The sequence below is a fragment of the Paramisgurnus dabryanus genome, chromosome 7 (assembly GCF_030506205.2).
Source record: "Paramisgurnus dabryanus chromosome 7, PD_genome_1.1, whole genome shotgun sequence".
Classification (NCBI taxonomy): domain Eukaryota; kingdom Metazoa; phylum Chordata; class Actinopteri; order Cypriniformes; family Cobitidae; genus Paramisgurnus; species Paramisgurnus dabryanus.
In genome coordinates, this window is record NC_133343.1 from 30,960,872 (window position 1) to 30,988,177 (window position 27,306).

The window sequence follows — 27,306 nt, forward strand, 5'->3', positions numbered from 1 at the left end:
AACTCTGTTCAGCTCTTCAGTCTGTTCGTGTTCATTTAAGACTCATCTAAGAATTTATTAACACCAACTGATTTATCCATAAGTGGATTCAGATCCGTGACCAGGCGTGACATGCGTATCAAATACCTTCTGCCTCTTCGTTCTGGAAAGTTCTCCATGGATGATATCACCTCTGCTACAGTAATGGCAACACTTTTCTGTAATGACTTTGAAGATGTCGACTGATTAGGGTACACGTTGTGCTATGTGAAGTGTTCAACAGCTGTGAAGCTGGAACACAGCGTTTGATGGCTCAAACTCATATTCATTTCAGTTTGGTGATAGCATACTTGTTGACTGTTAAGCGGTGGAATGCTCGGTGCGGGAATCTGAAATTGTACTCATAAGATTTTACAAAAATAATAAAATTCAATCACTTGTTCGAGAATTGAACCTTTCAGAATTGAGTACCATTGACTTGTGGCTCATGTTGTGTACTACAAATGATAATGATATCAAGTCAAGGCAAGTCTAGCCATGTTGTCTGTAGTGGTTTTTTATTATATGGTATATGTACTGGTTACATTTCTAGACTGCAAACCTATAAGATTTTAATGTTTTGGGTTCAAAACAAGTTTAAATCAAAAATAGACTTCTATTAGGAGCATTACAGAATTTAAATATAGTATGAACATTTATTTACATTTGTACATTTTTAATTTACATTAAATTTAAATGTTATATGTAAAATGTAAAAGGAGAAGTGGAGCATAAGTAACAAGTAGAAGTGGGTATACCCCATGGCATCTAATAAAGAAGTGGGTATACCCCATGCCACCTAATAAAGAAGTGGGTATACCCCATGCCATCTGATAAAGAAGTGGGTATAACCCATACCATCTCATAAAAAGTGGCTATACCCCATACCATCTAATAAAGAAGTGGGTATACCCCATGCCATTTAATAAACAAGTGGGTATACCCCATGCCATCTAATAAAGTAGTGGGTATACCCCATGCCATCTAAGAAAGAAGTGGGTATACCCCATGCCATCTAATAAAGAAGTGGGTATACCCCATGCCATCTAATAAAGAAGTGGCTATACCCAATGCCATTTAATAAAGAAGTGGGTATACCCCATGCCATCTCATAAAAAAGTGGGTATACCCCATGACATCTAATAAAGAAGTGGGTTTACCACATGCCAACTAATAAAGTAGTGGGTATACCCCATGCCATCTAATAAAGAAGTGTGTATACCCCATGCCATCTAAGAAAGAAGTGTGTATACCCCATGCCATCTAATAAAGAAATGTGTATACCCCATGCCATCTAAGAAAGAAGTGGGTATACCCAATGCCATTTAATAAAGAAGTGGGTATACCCCATGCCATCTCATAAAAAAGTGGGTATACCCCATGCCATCTAATAAAGAAGTGTGTATACCCCATGCCATCTAATAAAGTAGTGGGTATACCCCATGCCATCTAAGAAAGAAGTGGGTATACCCCATGCCATCTAATAAAGAAGTGGGTATACCCCATGCCATTTAATAAAGAAGTGGGTATACCCCATGCCATCTAATAAAGAAGTGGCTATACCCAATGCCATTTAATAAAGAAGTGGGTATACCCCATGCCATCTCATAAAAAAGTGGGTATACCCCATGCCATCTCATAAAGAAGTGGCTATACCCAATGCCATTTAATAAAGAAGTGGGTATACCCCATGCCATCTCATAAAAAGTGGGTATACCCCATGCCATCTAATAAAGAAGTGGGTATACCCCATGCCATCTAATAAAGTAGTGGGTATAGCCCATGCCGTCTAAGAAAGAAGTTGGTATACCCCATGCCATCTAATAAAGAAGTGGCTATACCCAATGCCATTTAATAAAGAAGTGGGTATACCCCATGCCATCTCATAAAAAAGTGGGTATACCCCATGCCATCTAATAAAGAAGTGTGTATACCCCATGCCATCTAATAAAGTAGTGGGTATACCCCATGCCATCTAAGAAAGAAGTGGGTATACCCCATGCCATCTAATAAAGAAATGTGTATACCCCATGCCATCTAATAAAGAAGTGGCTATACCCAATGCCATTTAATAAAGAAGTGGGTATAACCCATGCCATCTAAAAAGTAGTGGGTATAGCCCATGCCGTCTAAGAAAGAAGTGGGTATACCCCATGCCATCTAATAAAGAAGTGTGTATACCCCATGCCATCTAATAAAGTAGTGGGTATAGCCCATGCCGTCTAAGAAAGAAGTGGGTATACCCCATGCCATCTAATAAAGAAGTGGCTATACCCAATGCCATTTAATAAAGAAGTGGGTATACCCCATGCCATCTCATAAAAAAGTGGGTATACCCCATGCCATCTAATAAAGAAGTGTGTATACCCCATGCCATCTAATAAAGTAGTGGGTATACCCCATGCCATCTAAGAAAGAAGTGGGTATACCCCATGCCATCTAATAAAGAAATGTGTATACCCCATGCCATCTAATAAAGAAGTGGTTATACCCAATGCCATTTAATAAAGAAGTGGGTATACCCCAAAATGATTCACTTAAATATTTTTTGAATGATAGAGCCAAAGTCTCAAAAAGTGTTACTTTGTGCCCCACTCTCTTCTATACGCTTAATAGAGAATTGTTTTGTGTAGTTTTAAATTTGTTTTGGGAAAGAATGCATTTGATTATTAATTTTTATAATGTTCAGCTTGGTTTACACTTTTAAAAAGGTCTTTGGCTGTATGGTTTCATAAAGCACCTTTAACATCCACACAACCTTTCTGTTTCACAGCAGTTTCTTTGGTGGAAAATGTCTCAACATACTGTAAAAAGTTAGAAAGGAAATATTTATTTTATGAATCTTTGACTTGAAAACCAAAAAAGGTTTTTCTATAGCATCACTGTTCAGATCCATTATTTTTAAAAGTGTCGTTTTAATGTAAGCAGGAGTGAATGTGATGTTTGATTCTGCTCAGTCCGGCGTGACAGACTAACAGCCTGCGTTGAAACGCTTCAGAGAACCAAACGTCAATCAGGCGATGACAGCCGACAGACCTCAACATCAGACACTCAGAGCGGATGAGATCAGAGAGATTGTCAGATCTCTTACTGAGAATAATCATTGTGGAAATCACATTGGAACCGGATGACTAACCTGTGATCAGAAGTTTAATTTTTTCTGAGCAATACGCTTACAGTGATGAGGTTTATGAAAATCCAACTTTATTCTAGATATTTCCTCAGTGTTTGATCACACTTTCATTGCTCAGAGTTCATGTGTCATCAATTTTGTATTTCTTAGTTAGAGGAAATAAATAAACACAAGTGGGACAAAAGTTGACACACAACAAGACTACAAGATAACAGATGAGAAATGTTTGAGTTTATTTTAGAATTGAGATATAAATAGTTGATTAGGGATTTTTTTTATCAAGATGTTGGCGGCTTCATTTTCTTTTCTTGGCAACCTTACTAGGGCAAATAGACGAGTAACATGGCACAAATCTGGCTCTCCAGGAGACAGAGAGATAAAAATATATCTTTAAAATATCCTTCTTGTGGTATGAGGGAGACACCTAATCTTCACCAAATACTCCAACTTTGTCATAAATATATTTGGCCTCTTATCCAAGATCCCAGGAGTTCACCAGAAGCCATCTTTACAGATCTACATGTGTCTCCAAACATCACAGCGCAGTTGCCTCAAAGAGAACAGATGAATTATAATGAAAGTGTTAACAAGACACAAACAGGCTGTGATTGATTTATAGTCCTGAAACTCAACGTGAGCTGGGCACCTCATGAAAGGCATGAAAAGCACTATAAATACATTTGACGTGACTCGTAGATCATTTCGGGTGTGCTATTCGTTTTCTTTTTTTAATGCTTTAAGCATCAATTTTTATATTAAAGTTTGCAATGTTATGATTTTCTAGATACATGCATAAGATCTAAGATAAATGCAATAGATGCTGTTTCGACTGTCTAAAGTTTTGAGTTTCTTTCGTAATATTTATGTTTTTTTTCTTGATGTTGACCAACAGGTGATTCAAATCCCAAAGAGAGCAGCCCGTTCATCAACAGCACTGATGGTGAAAAGAGCCAGCAGTATGACGGCAAGAACATGGCCCTGTTTGAGGTACACACACACACAAACTATAGCAATGAAGTGAATTAAAGTCTCTGACAGTCATTAATAAGTATAATTAGTGTTTGAAGGGCAGAGAAACTAGAGGACATTAAACCCAGCAGGTGGATGATAGCGGCACATCTCCAGCACATTAGGAGTTCACTGTAACAGAACCACAAAAATGACACAAATATATCTGTAGCAGGGCAGTGTGATGTGCTTTACTGAACTGGTATCTCACATGTATGCATGCGACACAACGTGGATTGAAGCTTGTTTTTTTGTTTTTTATCCGTATGCTCTACCAATAGTGCCGCAGGGATGAGATATTTTTGTAGGCCAACCCAGAAGTTAGCATCACACTGGCTCCCATGCCAAAAAGCCCATTCATTTCTCCCACTGACTTTGGATTATCACAAATAATAACAAAAGTTAAAACGTTTTGGCCAACAGACTGACAAAAACTATTTTTTAATAATATACTGTATGAGTGCTTTCTATATCTACAATAAGGTATGTTGGTGACCAAAGACTACTGTAAATGTTTACTAACCGTGTATTTGTGTTGTCGTGTTTTTGCAGGAGGAGATGGACACAATTCCCATGGTATCGTCTCTTCTCAGCAGTCTTGCCAACTATTCCAACCTGCCTCAGGGCAGCAAAGAACACGAGGAGGCCGAGAACAACGAGGGCTCACGAAAGAAACCCGTTCAGGTACAACAACATGGATATACCTGCTGTTGCTTTACACATTATACATTAACAGCTAGCTCTTGTTTGGTTTTGTGAATTAATTGAATGTTGCCAGATTGAACCTATAAATGTGATCTGTGCTGGCAAATTGAGTCGAAATGCGCACCGTACAATCTTGAACTACAGGCAAAAGAAAGTATAAAAGTTAATTTTAGTTGAAATTCTCTAAATAGTCATTAAACATCTAAAATGATTTTTATTTGTACATTTTCTGAGAGGTGAATGGTCCTAAATGCTTAACAAATTCAAAGATGCTTGTCCATCCACATGCGCGTGACATTTTGGTTTTGGTTTTAAAACATACAGGAATTAGAAAATAAAGTGCAGGACTAGCTGTCCGAGATGCATATGTCCATCATTTTTCAGACGAACACATTTTTAGTTATTTAGAAAATGTTTTTAATCTTTCAGTTAATCGAATGTAAAGTTATGGGGTCCACGTACTTCAAGTCCAAAAAATTTGCATCCATCCTTCACAAAAATAGGATGATAAACAAAGGTCTTCTGAGGGTAATCCACACTGTTTTGTTGTAGAAAGGTTTTGTTTATAAACTTTATAAACGAAAATAACTCGCTTCTGGTACCATCTTAGACTCCTCGGTATTCAGGAGAGAGTATTAGCGTAGTGTACGCACTTTTCTAAGTGACCTATGACAAATTCAGAATGCAGGGTCACAGAGCAACAGCAGAGAAACCTCCGTAAACTGCATACGCTCTCATCTTGAATGTGGACGTGACTAAGATGGCGGCATTACTGGAAGCTAGTTATTTAAGTTTATAACGTTTTAAATTTGGATATTTCTACAACAACACTGCGCGGATTACCCTCAGAAGGTCTTTGTTTATCATCCTGGAGCCGTTTAGATTTATTTTGTGAAGGATAGATGCAGATTTTTTGGAATGATGGACATATGCATCTCGGACAGCTTGGGGGTGAGTAAATCATGGGTTTAATATCATTTTTGGCCGAACTATCCCTTTAACTATAGACACAATATAGTTCAGCTATGAGTAACCGGTTACATGTTTTGCCAAAATAACTTGAAATGAGATGTCTTGATATTCAATAATGTACGCAATGTCAGCGGTGATTACAATGTGTTTGTATTTTTTATTATATTTCATTTATTTTTGGGTTGTGACCAATGCAAGATATTTTTGCCTTGTTTTAGCCTAGACGTCTGGGCTGTGCTTGGACGGCTATTAGACGTCTTTAAAGTACCAAATAGCTTGCTGGGTACTGAGCATGTGCGATGTGGCTTAAACTTTGTTTAAAAGTATTGAAAGTGTTACAGCTTCTTCTGAGTGGACAAAATGTCCGAAATGCCCATTTTAGTAACAATTAAAACAGTGGCTTACATCAGCCCTCAGTCGACCCAACTTCAAACTAAAGAGAGAGGAAGAGAAATCGAAGTAAAACAGGGAAATGAGAGAAGGAATTGGATTTGCCCTCTCAACACGAGTGAGAAGAGAGTGATAATCTTCCTCTCGTCTCACACAGCGACTTCAACCTAATTAGCTTGCAACCGCTCTCCAATCAGTGTCCATTTTGAGAGGTTCAATCCGCTCATCTCCAGAGGCAAATGTACCCGAGCCCAACGTCGAAGTCCTCTGATGACCAAATGCATCATCTGAATTCAGCACACATCTCATTCTGAAAGCATCCATGATCAGACAGCCGCCTAGCAACATCCTAGCAACCACCCTGAACACCCTAGCAACAGGATATGAATGTGTTCAGATCAGTCCTGCCTCTAGTGACAGAAACAGCACACATTACACACCTTTAATTATAAGCGTTAATCAATTATAAGCTGTGCATGGATATTTCATTTTTGCCTTTAAATTTATTGTACAGCACAACCGTTAGTGTGTTAATATATATAGATAAAACAACTGAGATCATCTTCAGTGTCTTGTGAGTCTGAATTCACTGATGCTTCATAATTCGCCAAATGAAAGATTTCAGTCTTATTACATCGATGAGAGTTAACAGCCTGAGAAAAATGGGTTCTCTTTTTCCAAAGTATGATGTAAGAGGAATAGTTTTTAACTTATAATGTGAGGTTATCAGATGTCCTGGGACATGTGGTCATTACAGAGACCATATGCTCTTTCTGGATGGCTTGTCGACACGCACTGCATGAACACACACACATACACACACACACACACACGCGCACACGTAATAACTTAAACACACATAAACTGACAGTAAAAGATGGTAATTCATGTCAAGGGACAGAGGCACAGAGCAGTGTAGTTTTTGAACATGCTCACAGTATCTGTGCTTATAATTATTCAACAAAAGTCACATTAACACTGCCAGCTCCTGTCTGAGGAGCCAAGTAAAAGGAGACGACTGCAGGCTCATCTCATCCTCTCCTTATCTCCTCCTCTTTAATGCGTTCTTCTCCCTTGTTCACTGTCATTTTCTTCCCGTTGCTTTCTTTTTCTCCTCTGCTCTGCTCTCATATCCTTTCCTCTCCAATCATCTGTCCTCTGTTTCCTCCTCCTCCTCCTCTCATCTCTCCTCATCTCTCCTCCCCTCTGTATTCTCCTCCATCCGTTTCTCTCTTCCTCTCTCCTCTCTTCACTTATCCTATTTGTTATTTCCTCTCTCTCTGTCTCTTATCTCTCCTCTTTTATGTCCTCCTCTCTCCTCTGCTCTAATCTCCTTTTCCCTCCTCTTATTTTTCCTCCTCTTCTCTCCTCTTTTTGTCCTCCTCTCTCCTCTGCTCTCATCTCTTTTTCCCTCCTCTTATTTCTCTTCCTCTTCTCTTGTTTGCTCTCCTTTGTTCTGCCCTCGTCTCTCCCCCTCTCTCCTGTTGTCTCTTTTATCCTCTGTTCTCTCCTTTCACCTCCTCACTTCTTTTCTCTTCTCTGCTCCCTTACTCTCTCTGTCTCTATTTGCTCCTCTGCTCTCATTTAATTTACTCTACTTTCCTTTCTCCTCCTCTCTCCTCCTGCTGTCATTTCCCTCCTCTTATTTCTCCTCCTCTTCTCTTATTTGCTCTCCTTTGTTCTGCCCTCTTTTCTCTTTTCTCTCCCTCTCTCCTGTCATCTAATTTATTCTCTGTTCTTTCCTCTCTCTTCCTCTCTTCTTTCTCTTTTCACCTCCACACTTCTTTCCCTCTCTCCTGTCGTCTCTTCGCTCCTTTGCTGTTCTCTGTTCTGCCCTCTTTTCTCCTATATTCTCTTCTCTCCTCTGTTCTCTCTGTCATTCTCATCTCCTTTCTCCTCCTCTCTCCTCTGCTCTCATCTCCTTTTCCTTCCTCTTATTTCTCCTCCTCTTCTCTTGTTTGCTCTTCATTGTTCTGCCCTCTTCTCTCCCCCTCTCTTCTGTTTTCTCTTCTATCATCTGTTCTCTCCATTCTCTATCTCTCTCCTCTCCTTTCACCTCCTCACTTCTTTCCACTTCTCTGCTCCCTTACTCTTTCTGTCTCTATTTGCTCCTCTGCTTTCATCTTCTTCACTCTACTCTCCTTTCTCCTCATCTCATCTCTCCTCTGCTCTCATCTCCTTTCTACTCCTCACCTTTCTCCTTTTCTCTCTTTTCTTCTCTGCTTTCTCTTCTTCTCTCTTCCTCTCTTCTCTTCTCCCCTTCTCTCTCTCTTCTCCTGTCCTATGCTCCTCTCCTGTCACGCATTATGTCTTTCATTATAAAATAGACTCTAAACTCTAGTTGGAGCCACATACAAAGCTGTCGAAAAATTGAAGATACAGTCTTGTTCAAAATAATAGCAGTACAATGTGACTAACCAGAATAATCAAGGTTTTTAGTATATTTTTTATTGCTACGTGGCAAACAAGTTACCAGTAGGTTCAGTAGATTCTCAGAAAACAAATGAGACCCAGCATTCATGATATGCACGCTCCTAAGGGTGTGCAATTGGGCAATTAGTTGAATTAGTTGAAAGGGGTGTGTTCAAAAAAATAGCAGTGTGTCATTCAATCACTGAGGTCATCAATTTTGTGAAGAAACAGGTGTGAATCAGGTGGCCCCTATTTAAGGATGAAGCCAACACTTGTTGAACATGCATTTGAAAGCTGAGGAAAATGGGTCGTTCAAGACATTGTTCAGAAGAACAGCGTACTTTGATTAAAAAGTTGATTGGAGAGGGGAAAACCTATAAAGAGGTGCAAAAAATTATTGGCTGTTCAGCTAAAATGATCTCCAATGCCTTAAAATGGAGAGCAAAACCAGAGAGACGTGGAAGAAAACGGAAGACAACCATCAAAATGGATAGAAGAATAACCAGAATGGCAAAGGCTCAGCCAATGATCACCTCCAGGATGATCAAAGACAGTCTGGAGTTACCTGTAAGTACTGTGACAGTTAGAAGACGTCTGTGTGAAGCTAATCTATTTTCAAGAATCCCCGCAAAGTCCCTCTGTTAAAAAAAAAAGGCATGTGCAGAAGAGGTTACAATTTGCCAAAGAACACATCAACTGGCCTAAAGAGAAATGGAGGAACATTTTGTGGACTGATGAGAGTAAAATTGTTCTTTTTGGGTCCAAGGGCCACAGGCAGTTTGTGAGACGACCCCCAAACTCTGAATTCAAGCCACAGTACACAGTGAAGCATGGAGGTGCAAGCATCATGATATGGGCATGTTTCTCCTACTATGGTGTTGGGCCTATTTATCGCATACCAGGAATCATGGATCAGTTTGCATATGTTAAAATACTTGAAGAGGTCATGTTGCCCTATGCTGAAGAGGACATGCCCTTGAAATGGTTGTTTCAACAAGACAATGACCCAAAACACACTAGGAAACGGGCAAAGTCTTGGTTCCAAACCAACAAAATTAATGTTATGGAGTGGCCAGCCCAATCTCCAGACCTTAATCCAATTGAGAACTTGTGGGGTGATATCAAAAATGCTGTTTCTGAAGCAAAACCAAGAAATGTGAATGAATTGTTAAAGAATCATGGAGTGGAATAACAGCTGAGAGGTGCCACAAGTTGGTTGACTCCATGCCACACAGATGTTAAGCAGTTTTAAAAAACTGTGGTCATACAACTAAATATAAGTTTAGTGATTCACAGGATTGCTAAATCCCAGAAAAAAAATGTTTGTACAAAATAGTTTTGAGTTTGTACAGTCAAAGGTAGACACTGCTATTTTTTTGAACACACCCCTTTCAACTAATTGCCCAATTGCACACCCTTAAGAGCGTGCATATCATGAATGCTGGGTCTCGTTTGTTTTCTGAAAATCTACTGAACCTAGTGGTAACTTGTTTGCCACGTAGCAATAAAAAATATACTAAAAACCTTGATTATTCTGGTTAGTCACATTGTACTGCTATTATTTTGAACAATACTGTAATAGTATATACATAATAAATAATAAAATACTCAAACAAGTAATTGATGGATGTTAATTATTACCCAAAACTTCCTATTGAAAGTTTTCAGTGCTGTCACTCAAAGCTGTATTGTCATGTGTAAAGAAACTCATCTCACTTCTGCAGCGGGACGAGTGGCATCTCGCTCTGACTCACGGGTGTTCGTGGCAGGGGTGCACGGCTGTGGGCACCATGATTGTATAGTTTGAACAGCTGGCTGCAGTAGCATGGGACCGAAACACCTGAGGCTAATAGCCCGGGTCTTCCAGCACTTACCCCAGAGGACTGCTGGGCATCTTCTCTCTGCTCTCTTTACCTGAGATTCTCATAGGCTGAAGATCACAGGGGAAATCATAAATACACAAACAGAAAGAAAGAGGTTCGATTATACACCTGCTCCAGATACACAGGCAGTCAATCGAAACAGCTGAGCTATGATGAAGTCTATTGGCTCCAGAGGCTCAGATGAGGAATGACTGCTGCCAAACTCTGTTGATTCAGATTTTCTCACTGGTTTGACACACCACTGCAGTTTGGAAAATAAGACCTAAATTCAGCCCGCATGGTGTCGAAACAACACTTTTGACTCACACACACACACACACACACACACACACACACACACACACACACACAGCTTGCTAAACACAGAAATATCACAGGCAAAATGTTGTGTACTTTACTATTGAATATGTCTGTCTGTCCATCCATCCATATACAGTGTCTGTCTGTCTGTCTGTCTGTCTGTCTGTCTGTCTGTCTGTCTGTCTGTCTGTCTGTCTGAGTGTCTGTATGCCTTCGTGCCTGTCTGTATTTCTGTCTGTCTTTCTGTGCCTGTCTATCTATCTATCTGTCTGTCTGTCTGCCTGCCTGTCTGTCTGTCTGTCTGTCTGTCTGTCTGTCTGTCTGTCTGTCTGTCTGTCTGTCTGTCTGTCTGTCTGAGTGTCTGTATGCCTTCGTGCCTGTCTGTATTTCTGTCTGTCTTTCTGTGCCTGTCTATCTATCTGTCTGTCTGTCTGCCTGCCTGTCTGTCTGTCTGTCTGTCTGTCTGTCTGTCTGTCTGTCTGTCTGTGTCTGTCTGTCTATGTGTCAGTCAGTCTGTCTGTGTACAGTATCTGTCTATGTATCTATCTGTCTATTTGTCAATCAGTCAATTTGTCTTTCTGTCTGTCTGTTTGTCCGTCTATGTGTATGTCTGTATGTCTGTCTGTGTACAGTATCTATGTATCTGTCTGTCTATGTGTCAGTCAGTCAGTTTGTCTGTATGTCTGTCTGTATGTGTGTATGTCTGTCCATCTACAGTGTCTGTCTGTCTTTCTGTCTGTCTATCTGTCTGTTTGTTTGTCTGTGTATGTGTATGTCTGTCTGTGTATGTGTCTGTTTGTATGTCTGTCTATTTACAGTGTCTGTCTGTCTGCCTGCCTGCCTGCCTGTCTGTCTGTCTGTCTGTCTGTCTGTCTGTCTGTTTGTTTGTTTTATTTGTTTGTTTATCTGTCTGTCTACAGTGTGTGCGTGCGTGCGTGCGTGCGTGCGTGTGTGTGTGTGTGTGTGTGTGTGTGTGTCTGTCCATCTACAGTGTCCGTCTGTCTGTATGTCTGTCTGACTGTCTGTCTGTCCATCTACAGTGTCTGTCTGTCCATCTACAGTGTCTGTCTGTCTGTGTATGTGTCTGTTTGTATGTCTGTCTATTTACAGTGTCTGTCTGTCTCTCTGTTTTTTTGTCTGTCTATCTTTCTACAGTGTCTGTCTGTCTATGTTTCTGTCTGTCTATCTGTCTGTCTATCTATCTATCTGTCTGTCTGTCTTTCTACAGTGTCTTTCTGTCTATGTGTCTGTCTGTCTGTCTGTCTCTCTGTCTGTCTATGTGTCTGTCTGTATGTCTGTCTGTCTGTCTGTCTGTCTGTCTGTCTGTCCATCTACAGTGTCTGTCTGTCTGTCTGTCTGTCTGTCTGTCTGTCTGTCTGTCTGTCTGTCTGTCTGTCTGTCTGTCTGTCTGTCTGTCCATCTACAGTGTCTGTCTGTCTGTGTATGTGTCTGTTTGTATGTCTGTCTATTTACAGTGTCTGTCTGTCTCTCTGTTTTTCTGTCTGTCTATCTTTCTACACTGTCTGTCTGTCTATGTGTCTGTCTATCTGTCTGTCTATCTATCTATCTGTCTGTCTGTCTTTCTACAGTGTCTGTCTGTCTATGTGTCTGTCTGTCTGTCTATGTGTCTGTCTATGTGTCTGTCTGTCTGTCTGTCTGTCTATGTGTCTGTCTATGTGTCTGTCTATGTGTCTGTCTATGTGTCTGTCTATGTGTCTGTCTGTCTGTCTGTCTGTCTGTCTGTCTGTCTGTCTGTCTGTCTGTCTGTCTGTCTGACTATGTGTCTGTCTGTCCATCTACAGTGTCTCTTTGTTTGTCTCTCTGTCTATCTACAATGTTTGTCTGTCTGTCTGTCTGTCTGTCTGTCTGTCTGTCTGTCTGTCCATCTACAGTGTCTGTCTGTCCATCTACAGTGTCTGTCTGTCTGTGTATGTGTCTGTTTGTATGTCTGTCTATTTACAGTGTCTGTCTGTCTCTCTGTTTTTCTGTCTGTCTATCTTTCTACAGTGTCTGTCTGTCTATGTTTCTGTCTGTCTATCTATCTATCTGTCTGTCTGTCTTTCTACAGTGTCTTTCTGTCTATGTGTCTGTCTGTCTGTCTGTCTGTCTGTCTGTCTCTCTCTCTGTCTGTCTATGTGTCTGTCTGTATGTCTATGTGTCTGTCTGTTTGTCTGTCGGTCTGTCTGTCTGTCTGTCTGTCTGTCTGTCTGTCTGTCTGTCTGTCTGTCTGTATGTCTGTCTGTCTGTCTGTCTGTCCATCTACAGTGTCTGTCTGTCCATCTACAGTGTCTGTCTGTCTGTGTATGTGTCTGTTTGTATGTCTGTCTATTTACAGTGTCTGTCTGTCTCTCTGTTTTTCTGTCTGTCTATCTTTCTACAGTGTCTTTCTGTCTATGTGTCTGTCTATCTGTCTGTCTATCTATCTATCTGTCTGTCTGTCTGTCTGTCTGTCTGTCTCTCTGTCTGTCTATGTGTCTGTCTGTCTGTCTATGTGTCTGTCTGTCTGTCTATGTGTCTGTCTGTCTGTCTGTCTATGTGTCTGTCTATGTGTCTGTCTGTCTGTCTGTCTGTCTGTCTGTCTGTCTGTCTCATTATGTTTCTGTCTGTCCATCTACAGTGTCTCTTTGTTTGTATGTCTGTCTATCTACAATGTTTGTCTGTCTACAATGGTACCATGGTAATGTTGTGGTATTTTGGACTACTGCCTAAATTTAGCAAAACGTACCACTGCCCTGCAGTACCACAAACTTAGTAGCGACAGCACTTTAATCACAAAGTGCTGATCTAACACATCTCCCTCACTCTGAGTTGTTACATAAAGACGCCTCACGGGCAGCAAACTCCTGTGTTTATAATTAGAGAGATGCCAGAAATGAAAGAGAAAGACATTAGGTTGTAGTCTGTCTTTTATTAGCAATAAAGTGCTGTTTGCTTGGATTCATGGATGTTGGGGCAGGAAATGGTGCAGTTTATTGTGGAACAGTGTTATTATCATAAAAGAGGAGGTATAATCTTATCTTGACACACTTTTTATGAATAAACCCATTATTCTATCACCCTGGTCTGTTTCTTTACAGTCATTTTGTTGTGCTTCAGGTTCCACACAGAGAATGAAAAGATAGTTTATGTGCTTAACGAAATTTTTATTATATACAAAATACTGGATTTTTCTGGTGAATTTGCTCATAAAAAACCTGCTGGTGCAAAGCATATTTATACTGGGCTTCGCTATGCTGTTGCTGGGGTATAATGTGTGGCATTAAATGGTTGCTTACTGGCCCAAGTCAAAAGTCTCATTGTTACTCTGGTCTGTAGATAAAACTCTTCCATGTAAATCTATGTAAAGATTCCATGTGGATTGATGATCATTGTGTTTGTGCCAATGTCTGTTGCAAATATGATATTGGATGATTTATGAAACAATATTTCATCCCAAAATTATCGAGATACCAATTGTGGTCAATATAGCCCAGCCATGCTAATAGCAATAACATATATAATATATAACAGACACTTGGCATTCATTGTCCAGACGTTGATTTTGTGCCCTGTGCAATTTTTAGCATAAAAGAAAGAACTATATTTGAATAATGTCTTTGCTGTCATCGAGTCGTGGGCTGGAAAAATGAATGCAAGAAAGACAGCGTTGAGATGAGAAAGCCACACCGCAGGGCACAGACGGTAAATCTGATTAACATTCCTCTGACAACACGCGCATTAGCATAAAGAGAATGATGTCAAAATGGCAAAGATGATCTTCGTTCCTCTCCCTGGGATCCCTTTGGCTATAAGAGTCTGTGTGTTGAGCCCTCATACATACAGAGACTGAACTGCTTTAAGATAAGGTGCTACAGATAAATCAGCTATAATTGTTCTTCTGCTCTTATCAAAATAAAATTCTGTCAAATAAAAACGAACAATTAAAGATAAAACTATTCACATCAGACATCTTATTAAATATGCACACATTCAGCAAACGTTTAATGGACTGCACAGACAATCTCAGACTATAACTTTTAAAATCATATTTGCAGTATTGTCTAATTAACTTTTTTCCAGTCTAAAATGACCAGTAGTTGGCAGAATGATACAAACGGTGAAGCGGTTGCTGTTATGTTATCAGTAGAATATCACATGGCTGGAAAGAGCTCTTAGCCAATCAGATTCGGGAATTAGAAAGAACTGTTGTATGATTTATTATATAATGCATATTATAATGTCTTTTAGTGTACGCTGCTTTATAATATGTACCTGGTTTATGTACATGATATTATAATTTTAAAATAAATTTAATAGATTGCAATTTGTAACTACTTTGATAGATTTTGAAAAGCTTTGATGCATTACATAAAGTGTAATGACTTCATTAAAATGGTTGCACAACAATCTTAAAGGTGTTTCATGTACAAGCATCACTGAGTTGAGGTTCGCTTAATTTGCGGCCTTATCACAGAATGTAATTATTGCTTTTCCGTTGTTTAGACGCGGCTTATAAAGCCACATTATATTAGATTACATTAATACTGAAATTAATCCTGCCTTCAAAAATCGAATTATCCCGCACTGAATTTGCATTTGCATGGCTGATATTGAATTTAATGGCATGCATTATTCAGCACGTCTTATTTATTTCAGGTTAATTAAATTAAAAGTCTTGTTTCCCAGTTTGCCATCTGTTGGCACGTCAAGCCTGCAAAAGACGTGTGTGTGTGTGCGTGCTTGTATTTGTGTATGCATTTGTGTCCATGTGTGTGTGCAGGTGTGTGTGCATCTTTGTAGGTATACTTATCTCTGTGTGCATGCCTGCGTGTGTGCATGCATGTGTGCATTTGTGTCCATGTGTCTTTATGTGTACAGGTGTGTGTATGTATATGTATGTGCATCTTTGTGGGTGTTTTTTTTTTGCATTTGTGTATGTATGTGTGTGTGCTCATCTATACTAACAATTGATTCATGTCTTCATGTACCGTAGTCTCACAGGACAGCAGACGGCCATTACTTCAGATTTAATCATCAGTGTGAATAGAGGGGTGTGTTAGCATTCATCCTGCACACCACTGTCATGTTCCCGCCTGTGTATTCATCCTGCTTGCTGAACCGAGTTTCCTCTGCATGACCCTTCTTGAACTGGAGGATAATTGCATTATATTAGCAATGTCCTTGAGAGGAGATGGGATGTGTTTCAGTGCTGTATTGGGTCAGTGAGGTTTTTTAATACATACAGTACATTGATCTGTAGTTCCCCGACTGAGCTGACGACGGGGCTGTGCATCTTTTTATTAAAGACTAAAATAACCTTGACAGCAAGTTCATGTTTTTATCACAGGCAAAAAATTAATGTGTGCACCATTCGATGTAAAAAAGCACAATGTTAGCGTCAAATCTGTTTGCAGATCACTATATCTTTTTGCAGTAAAGTGTAAATGAGCACCATATGCTCATTGTTTACTAATGAATGGATTGGTTGACACGTGAACTGTTACCACACCTGTGATTTCTGAAATGAGATTCTTAATGTCTGTTTAACTACATCGCCACAGAAATCTGCCCAATAATGTTTAGAAAGCAGGGGACCGATCTCATTCTCACAATCCACCCTGAGATTTATGTTAATATTTAAATACTATATGTATAGTACTATATTGTATGCCTTTACTCACTGTCTGTTTGCTATTACTGTTTGCTCGCTCATATCCAAACCACACACACACATGCTGTTTATCATGTTAGCTCTCAGAATACCTTTAAAAGCCCTTGAAATGAATTATACAGATGGCTCATCTGGTTTAAACTGATATATTAATACTACAGTACAAAAATAACACTTTTTTGAAAAGTAAAGGTATAAAGATGTGTTTTTGCTCATACAGAAGTCTCTATGATTCTTGTGTTTAATGGGTGTTTGGAAGGAAACTGCTTTATATTTCTTCAATATTTGGTGTTTAAGAAAAATGTTCAAGATTTTTTTGCTTACCCCATTGGCAGATTTTGTTGCTTGTTTTATGCACAAAATCACTTAAATTAGACTTATTTTCTTGGGTCGTTTTGCTCATAAAGAAAAAGCACCTTAATTTAAGAATTTTTAGATATTTTTTATTATTTGCAGTGTGGGAACCCTGGATTCAGTTTGTCTTTATTTATTTTAATTAATAGACACATAAAAGATTGCACAGTTGTGTTGTTTGCTGTCAGCAGATTAAAACTAAATGATGTAATGGTTGCTGAACAACGATAAACAAAAAAACCATTAGACATGAAACTGATAACTGGAACGAAACAAATCAGATAACAATGTTGTACAACTAACAGACTGCTGTGTGACTGCGTTTCCAGGCTCCGCGGATGGGAACGCTGATGGGAGTTTATCTGCCCTGTCTGCAAAACATCCTGGGTGTCATTTTATTCCTGAGGATGACCTGGATGGTGGGCATCGGAGGGGTCATTGAAGCCTTCATCATAGTGCTCATGTGTTGCTCCACGGTAAGTTGTTGCATTTGATGCAAGTGGCATATCATTTTCAAATTTGCATTTCTCACTTGATAAGTTAAAGTTGCATTCACAAAAACCATCTGATTAATGTCCTTCTCTGTGCTTGTCCCCTGCAGCACATATCAATGTAATACTGAGCACACTATGCATCTCAGCGTGCATGCTCATTATTAGCGTGTCATTCGTATGTTTGTGAGTGCATGCATGAGCAACCTAGATTCTCTGGTGCCCGTGGCGGAGCTATTTTTATCCTAAAGACAGGTTACGCTTCAACCTCTTTCCTTTAATCAGACATCTTTTCTCGCTTGAGTCAAAACAGTTAAACCATATTGTTAAACACATGCTGTTTATCCAGCATCTGTTTTTTACAAGTAGTATACAGTAATTATATTTCCCTCATATTTTATCTTTTCCTGGGATTGGTGATGTAGACAAGACCGACATTATCATAATTCCTCACGCTTGGCCTCACAGCATGTAAGTTAACTCCTGTCAGCAACGAAATCTTTCAAACATGGTAAGAAGCGGCACATTTCCGGCTGATGTCAGAGGTATTCAGGCCAATCACAACGTACAGATAAGCTGGCCAATCAGGGACACAGAGCTTTTTGATAAGCTTTGTACGTTTGAGGAAAGCAGGATATCTGGAGGTACAAAAATGTACGGTACATGGAAAACAATGTGTTTTTTAACCATAAACCACGTGAACACATTGGGCCCTATCTTGCACCCAGTGCAATTGACTTTGTCAGTGACGCATGTATCATTCGTATTTTGCGCCGGCGGACAGCGGGTTTTTCCCTCCACAGACGCACGTCGGCAAACTAGGGAATGAACTTGCGCTCCCTGGGCGGTTCAGCGCAAAAAAAGAGGCGTGTTCCAGCGCAAACCATCCCTGATGCTATTTTGCAGTTTCAAAAAACAATTGCGCCACTGACCAGAAAAAAAAAGTTTAAAGTCAGTGGCGCGTTGCGCGTTGTTCATTATGCTATTTTAAGGGTGCATGCTTGACCATATGTATAGCGTGCACAACGCGCACACACTTTGATTATCTAATCTACACAGATGCAACAGTTACTTTTGCAAATCATAAATTGTTACACTTAAAAATATTAATAGACGAGATAAGGGGAATCATAGTGGTGATAATTGTGGTGATAGTTTTTATTTATTGTGTGGCTGTGTTAAAAAATTCTCATGCAAATAACGATTAAAATATTTTCATAAGTTTGTTGTGTGGCTGTATTACGTATATTTTGTGTAAATAATAATTAAAATGTTTTCATAAGAAACCTTTATGTATATGAACTTGATTTGTAAGAGTACTTTGGGGTTGGACCTTGCTTGCGTTTCTTGGGTCCGATTTCAAAGCCCCCAAACCCTTTCAGCGGTGAGGGTGGACACAGCGATGTCCTCTGCTGGCGTCAGGTCCTGTTTAGAGGCAGATCCACCTCCCGTTACACGGCGTGCCCGATTTATGCTTGCAAGCTTGGGATTCCCCCGTCTCCTGACATCATTGTACTTGGCGCAACGATGGGGATGCCAGCTGATGAGACTGTGGCTATTTCCTCTCACGCCTGTTTAACCGACGCTGATTTGGGCGGGTTTCTCCTATCCCCATACAAAACAACTTTTCTGTCTTTGACTGCTCTTACAAGAACGTCGGTCTCCTCGGCTGTGAACCGCTCCTGGCGTGCGCCTGGTAAATCCGTCATAATAATAGCAACCCGCCATGGAACTTGCGCCCTTGCGTTTAAAGGGAATGTTGGATAGCGTTCTGATTGGTTTATTTGACGTTACGCCCAAACCACACCTATGAATAATGAACCTACTTCAGACCAACCCCTTATTGATTTGCGCCCGGCGCAAGAGTTATTTCTCACGCCGGGAAAATAGCAACAGCGCCCAAGATCCGCCCACAATCTCACTTGCGCTTTGCGCTTCGCACTTGCGTTTCAGATCGTTAAAATAGGGCCCATTGTGTTTTTTCAAATGTTAAAATAACCTAGAAAATCAAGGACCAGTCAAGTCCTTCCACACCAGACTGTATCAATCATTTCTTTTTAAATCTTGCTTTGTGCATACGAGCATTGTCATTTTGGCTCTAAAAATCTTTTGGTTTTGGTCTTCCCAAACTGTTGCTATAAAATAATAAGTACACAATTCTTTAGAATATCATTATATGCTGTTGCAATAAGATTTGCGCTCACGGAGATGACTAAAGTAAGTTTTACAAGATTTTTCAAACACTTCACTTCAAAAAATAATTTTCAAGAAAAAAAGTCTTAGTATTTTTGTTTTGTTTTCAGTAAAAATATCGAAAAATTCTTAAATTAAGATGCTTTTTCTTGATGAGCAAAACAACCCAAGAAAATAAGTCTAGTTTTTAGACCAAAAATATCAAATTTAAGGGATTTTGTGCATAAAAACAAGCAAAAAAATCTGCCAATGGGGTAAGCAAATTTTTCTTGAATTTTTCTTGAATTTAGTGTTTAAGAAAATGTTCAAGATTATTTTTGCTTACCCCATTGGCAGATTTTTTTGCTTGTTTTATACACAAAATCACTTAAATTTGATATTTTTGGTCTAAAAACTAGACTTATTTTCTTGGGTCATTTTGCTCATCAAGAAAAAACAAACATCTTAATTTAGAATTTTTCGATATTTTTACTGAAAACAAAACAAAAGTAGTAAAAAATTCATTTTTTGCGGGGCATTTGTGACACTGGACCACAAAACAAGCAATAAGGGTAATTTTTAATTGAGATTTAAAAATCGTCTAAATAAAAAATGAGCTTTTCATGGAAATATAGTTTGTTAGATTCCAACATTCCAGATGTTAGTTTTTAAAATTGGGCAAAATTTGGCTGAGATACAATAATTCGAAAATTGCAAAATCTGAGGGTGCAAAAAAAATGAAATATTGAGAAAAAAACCTTTAAAGTTGTCCAAATGAAGTTCTTAGCCACACATATTACTAATGATAAATAAATGTTTGATATATTAATGGACAATGTATCTTCATGGAACATAATCTTTACTTAATAACCTAGTGATTTTTGGCATAAAAACAATAAGTTTGACCCATGTATTACTGGCTATTGCTACAAATATACCTGTGTAGCTTCCCACTGGTTTTGTGGTCCCCCTTGTGTACGGTGCATCACTTCGTCCCCCCCAAAAAAATAATTTGTGACATAAACATTTTAAAACTTACAATTTTATTTAAAGAAATCATATTAAATTAAACAACTTTAATAAAACTTTAATACATTTTTAATATAAAAAAGTTATATTTTTGAAATAAAAATTGTATAAAACTGTACCCAGTTTGAGAACCACTACTATAAAGAACCTTTAACCCCCTGAAGAACCTTTCTGGTTCAAAAAAGGTTTAAATTGCATCACTGTGAAGAACCTTTAAGCATCTTTATTTTTTAAAGTGTACGGAGGAAAATGTGCCGTTTCTTTAAAAGACTCTGTGTGTGCTGGTATGACGGGCTACACTTCCAGTCTGAGATCCTCTTGAGTCCACTTTGAAAAATGTGAGTGTGTGATTTATCTGCCCATCCACATCATCAGCAGAATCGACAGCGGTCCGGGGGGCTGCGAACAACATCTATCTGTGCTTTCTGAATGACTGCAACACATGCATCATTATTAAAAGTTGCGGGATGCTATCAATATCATCTGGAATTAGAAGCTCGCCGCCAGCCGCCCATCGCTTGCTTTTCATCCTGATCTGCGTCTCATGGCAACAGGAGATGATGTTGATTTTTTCATCTATCAGGGGGATGCAGAGACAGACTGCAGCCATTAAACATGCAATAATGAATCATTAAAGGACACACACAACAACATTGATCTACTTCACAACAATCATAGACGGCAAAAATATTGACAGGCGTTTGACAAACAAGTCTGCTTGGATCTTTATTTATAAAGGTTTTTTGTTATTGTTTGGTATTATTTGCTAAAGATGTCACTAGGTCTATATAGTTCATTTTTTGTTTTTTTAAAGCCAGTGAACATATTAAAAAATAGGAAAATCTACGCTCGGATTGCATCCCAGTTGTAATCTTTTGTATAACAGTCTTCGGGTTGGTTGTCACAATATCTATCGCAATGTTATTGGCTCACGCTGCTCAAGGCAGATGGTGCGATTGGCCGGGCAAACTGTCTCGAGCAGCCGGTGCTGTAAATTGTCCAATCAGAGCGTGTTCTCAGCATGTTATTAGCATATGGAGGCCTGTGATGATATGACGGAGGCCGAGGGTTTCAGATGCTGTCAGTGGATTGCTGTATGTGTTTGTGTGGGTGTAAATGAAGCAACTCTTTCGCCTGATTTTTCAATGATGGTGTTTAAAGATTAAACTATTTGTGTCGTATCAGGATGAGAGAAAACTGACCCCAGATCATTACCAGAGTCTAATATACTGAAAACAGCTTGTTGCATGCTTTCCATCAGATTCAGATGTAAATGTTATTGCTCAGGGATTAAATGGAGTTTACATTTGTATATCATTTGAGGATCAACTTTGTTTCAGATGTTTCTTCCCAGATTCAAATTAGATTAGCTATTAATTTAGAAAAAATTTGCAAGTACATCTATGGGCTGAGTATGAAAACACAGTTGTAGCCAATCAGCAGTAAGGGGCGTGTCTTCTAACCAACATCGTTGGGTTGCCTATGTGTGGGACGGGTATATCAAAAGATAACACAGTCTCACCCCATTTCGTCAATATTTGACGACACTTGACCATTCGTCATATGTTGACGTGAAGGGTATACCTTTCGCGTCATTTTTTGACGAACTGGGGACTTCAATACTATTACGTCCGTTGCATTCTCTTTCCTATTTTATTACCATTTTGCGCGTCGGTTTAGGGTTAGATTACGCGAAATTAAACAGTGTACGCGAAATTAAACAGTGTACGCGAAATTAAACAGTTGTCACCTGGCGTTGGGGTTAGAAACAGTTGTCACCTGGCGTTGGGGTTAGAGTTAGGTTTGGGTAGGGATGTCATTATGTAAATCTAACCCTAAACTGACGCGCAAATGGTAATAAAATAGGAAGAGAATGCAACGGACGTAATAGTATTGAAGTCCCCAGTTCGTCAAAAAATGACGCGAAAGGTATACCCTTCACGTCAACATATGACGAATGGTCAAGTGTCGTCAAATATTGACGAAATGGGGTGAGACTGGGTTGCAAAAGAAGGTCCAGATTCTATTGAGGTAGGGGCGTGTTTTTATTTAGGTGATTTCAAATGGCTTTCAGAGATCGTGCACCCCGCCTTTAACAGTTCAGTCATTTATTTAATTTATCCAATGGTTATCACTTGTAATAAACTCAATCTTAAGATGTTTTTCAGCATTTTAATACCTAAAACATCTAACTGTATCCATCATCAGTTTCTTTCTTTCTTTTAGCCAAGCTGTAATTGGTTTCTGTCTGTATATTCATGGTCTTTTTTTAAAGAAGCTCGTGCTTCATGCTGTGTTCCTCTTCATCTGTCACTGTCTGCTCAAACTCTGTCCTCCAAAATAGACACATTTGCATTTAGTAAGACAGTACAAAGTTGATTAAAAGGAGTTTTTATGACAGGAGAAGAGAGAGGAGGTTTTTAAAGAGAAACACATTAATTCAGGCACAGAAGCTTATACTAAATTACTTTAAAGGTGCAGTGTGTAATTTTTAAAAGGATCTATCTACAAAACTATATATTTCAGGGGTGTATAAAGACCTTTCATAATGAACCGTTATGTGTTTATTACCTTAGAACGAGACCTTTTTATTTACATACACCGAGGTTCCCCTTACATGGAAGTCGCCATTTTGTGCCGCCTTTTTTCGACAGAAGACCTTAACGACAAACTTTTTTATTAAGTTGTCTCTGACTATGATATGTTTGTCTGGTGACAGCTACCGTAGCTTCTCTATTTGTTTCAAAAGTGAGGGGTGAGCAGTGGACTAAGCCGTTGGTTGCAATTCACAACCTCACCACTAGATGCCGCTAAAATTTATACACTGTACCTTTAATCAAGGTGATCTGTGCTGACTGTAGATCAGCGATGATGAGCACATCTTATTCCTTACCGCAATATGTAAAGATGTGAGCATTTTTAAGAGTATTAATTTCATAAATATCAAATTAAAAACAGTACAAATGTCATAGTTTCAAATAGTGATAGGACAATATATTGCAAAGGCCCAATATTTGGATTTTTATTATCAGCATCAGCCGATAAATCTTTTTAATCGGCCAGTACATTTCCCTGTCTTAACCATCTTCTGTTTTTCTATTTCAGACGATGCTCACGGCAATCTCCATGAGTGCTATCGCCACCAACGGTGTGGTACCTGGTAAGTAAATCCCTGATGGAGCTTAACTTGCATGTGGGTGTTGTCTTGGCAACAGGAAGCGGTCACCCTAGCAACAGTAACTCTTATGACCGGACAGCAATATCCTGAAAGATGTATTTATGTATTCATAATCCAATGACCGCGGTCTGTTCTAATCACCACCTCGATCTCATCGTTTGATTGGAGGAGATCAGAGGTGAGATGAAATTACAGGGTTTGCTTCCTTTTCCATTGTTGATCAGCGATAGGCTGCTATTATCCCTCTAGTGCTAAAAGGTCTTTTCTATAAGCATGCGTCATTTTTGGAAGAAACAGGAAGTTATTGTCAGCTGAATTATGGTTTCTATGTTATTTTTCAGCATTGTTCAGTATTAAATTGGTGCCAAACACCATAATACAGACGTCATGCTTAAAAATAACGCGTCCAGAAATGATTATAAGGTCCGGCCACGTATGAAAGCCAGCATTGAAGATGTATTTGTATTTACTGTTGTGTAGCTTTTCCAGTATTTGCATTATTTTGTCCATGATGTCACAGTGTAGCGTTTGTCGAACTACAAAAGTATAAATAATTATTGTGTTATGTTGTATGTATAGTTGGTGTCACCCTATTTGAGATGATTATTGTACACTGGGATAGTTTCAACCAAGCATTGGGTCAAAAAGGGGCAAATACAAACGTTGGGTTAAATCAACGATTCTCAAACTGGGGGGCGCAAGATGGTGTCAGGGGGTCCCCAGTTTTAGGACATTTTAAAAATAGATTCATTTATAATAACTCCTTGAAGAACAATAGGGTCCTCGCACCTAGCCCTATTTAAATAGTCTGTGTAAGTAAACCACTATCTAACAGCACTACATTGTATCATTTAATATGTTTTGTTTAATTCAAATTAAATGTTTGAGATTTGTTTTATGTCATGAATTTTGTCTGGGGGGCACGCCAAAAAGTTAAATTAATAAACCCAGGAAATCTTTGTATTTGACCCAACAATCGGTTGAAACAACCCAGCATGGGTTAAATAACAACCCAATGAGTTGGGTTCATCCATTTTTTACCAAATGCATGGGTTTAAATTTCTTTACAGAATAATAAATGTGGCAGAATAATACATTTAATTATATAATTGTCTAAATTATTTATATTTCATATGTCAACTGAATATACTGTGACCTTAATAGCTTTTTTAGTTACAATCTTAAAAATAGAATGTGCACGGAAAAAAATTATTTATTCAATTTTTTACTCAATTTAAGCTACATTTAAACAAAAAAAAATTAGAAAAACAAAACAAAACAAAAAACTTTTGTTTAAATCTAGCTTGAATAAATTGATTGCAACCACTTACCTTAAAAAAATTAAAGCTGCATTTAAACAAAAAATAAAAAACAGAAAAACAAAAAAAAACTTTTGTTTAAATGTAGCTTAAATAAATTGATTGCAACCACTTATCTTAAAAAATGTAAGCTACATTTAAATAAAATAAAATAAATAGAAAAACAAAAAAAACCTTTTGTTTAAAAGTAGCTTAAATAAATTGAATGCAACCGCTTACCTTAAAAAAATTAAAGCTGCATTTAAACAAAAAACAAAAAATAGAAAAACAAAAAAAACCTTTTGTTTAAATGTAGCTTAAATAAATTGATTGCAACCACTTATCTTAAAAAATGTAAGCTACATTTAAATAAAATAAAATAAATAGAAAAACAAAACAAAAAACTTTTATTTAAATGTAGCTTAAATAAATTGATTGCAACCGCTTACCTTAAAAAAAATGAGTAAATTAAATGAATCATATTTTTCAGTGGTTTCAATCCATGGTTGGGTAAAAGATGGACAAACCTAATCATTTAGATTAAATTAACCTATGTTGAGTTGTTTTAATCCAAAATGCTGGAATGTTGGGTCAAATATGGACTTTTTCTAGGTTTATTTAATCCACCGGTTGGATTTTTTCATATTCTACCCAACTCTTTTTTTAACCCACCATTGGATCAAATATAAATATAAACATTTTCTGGGTTAATTTAACTCAACAATTTGATGAGTCCCTTATTTGACCCAATGCTGGGTCGAGTGAAGCTGTTGAAACAACCCAATTCGCTTGGGTTGGGTTTTTACTTTAGTTGCTGTATAGCGTACCACTGTACGTTTATAAAAGGATCACTTCACTTTAGTTCAACTGCAATAAATTATAAGTTGCTTGTCTCAATGCAGCTCCTCCAACATCATTAAAATAAATGAAAGGTAGAGGTTCAGACGAGATTGTGGTTTTGCTTGGATGTTGATGGATGAACTAAATCAATGTTTATGTGTTTTTAACAGCCGGAGGGTCGTATTACATGATCTCTCGTTCATTGGGTCCTGAGTTCGGTGGAGCTGTGGGGATCTGCTTTTACCTGGGCACCACCTATGCTGGAGCCATGTACATCCTGGGCTGCATTGAGATCTTACTGGTGAGATGAAGAACATGTGTGCTTTATGAATGATTGAGATCTATATAAATACTTTATCTTTCATGTATGAAAGAGTCTTCGTTTGTTATGTCATTTAGTATTCATTTAGTCTCAGATGACTCTTCTTATACCCTTCGGGGATAAAAATCAAACACATCTGAGTCAATCGTTGATATGCAGTATAACGCAAGTATATAACAATAACATAAATTGCATAGATCATTTGGTCTTCTTGGGAGAATCTGATAAAAGCTTTTTTGGTTCATTTTGAGTCTGGATTGCAGATGTTTGTGTTTTGGCCAATCCGAGCACATGTAGTTTAATACATTCTTGAGACTCTCATTTGCTCTTCTTAGATTCAGCTGCACAGATAATCATCGCCTCATAATAATCCCATTAATATTTGTTGTCAATGCTTACATATAACACAGAAAGGATTTTGTTTGCACTGTTCAATCATTTCTTAAGGTGTTCGTGCATGTGTACGGACATCTAAGTGCCGTTTCAGCATCTCATGGCATTAGTATTGTGTTTTAAAGACGGTGTGTGAAGTTTAACATTAGCTGTTTGTTTTTAAAGTAAATGCAAGAACACAAAACATCTTTATTAGTGATGTCATCATCTGACAATCTGTCTTCCATCTGTTTTCTATATAAATTTTCATTCTTTGGTCATCTCTTTATTTAGTTTTTACTGCAAATCAAGCATGACACAGTCATGAACAATATGTTTACCTCACCATGTCCTTACAATAAAGTACAAATTATATGTACTATAATGAAAGTACTAATGAAATGGATAGTAGTTTTTTTGTATAATTTAAATATCTCTCTCTCTCTCTCTCTCTCTCATGTAATTAAGTAATTACTCAGACTCTGCGTTTAATTGCACCACTGATGAGCGCATCATTCCTCTTGTATTTGAACACACGTCCTCCTTTCTGCTTTGCTCATCGGGCTTTCTGGACCTCCGCTGTTCTGGGTTAATTCTTAGAGGAACCTAAGTTTAGCTGACATTCATCCATGCCGAATCTTCTTCGCAGTAGGAGATGAACAGCTCTGTGGTGCATTGGTTTGAGTTTTATCCAGCCTACAGTTCATAAAGACACTTAGACGTCTATTTATAAAGTGAGCTGAGAGCTGTATTGTGTAACCCTGCAGATATGAGAAAAA

At 38.3% G+C, this 27,306-nt stretch overlaps 1 protein-coding gene across 4 annotated transcripts in view; it reads left to right on the plus strand.

Annotated features, from left to right (window-relative positions):
* slc12a5a (solute carrier family 12 member 5a) overlaps positions 1-27,306 on the plus strand; it is a 141,581-nt gene that overhangs the window by 91,699 nt on the left and 22,576 nt on the right. For all 4 annotated transcript variants that reach the window (XM_065279462.2, XM_065279463.2, XM_065279464.2 and 1 more), the window contains 5 exons: positions 4,044-4,138; positions 4,712-4,843; positions 17,155-17,301; positions 23,623-23,677; positions 26,004-26,134. In XM_065279462.2, coding sequence (XP_065135534.2) covers positions 4,044-4,138; positions 4,712-4,843; positions 17,155-17,301; positions 23,623-23,677; positions 26,004-26,134 — 560 coding nt within the window. The remainder of the gene's footprint in view (positions 1-4,043; positions 4,139-4,711; positions 4,844-17,154; positions 17,302-23,622; positions 23,678-26,003; positions 26,135-27,306) is intronic.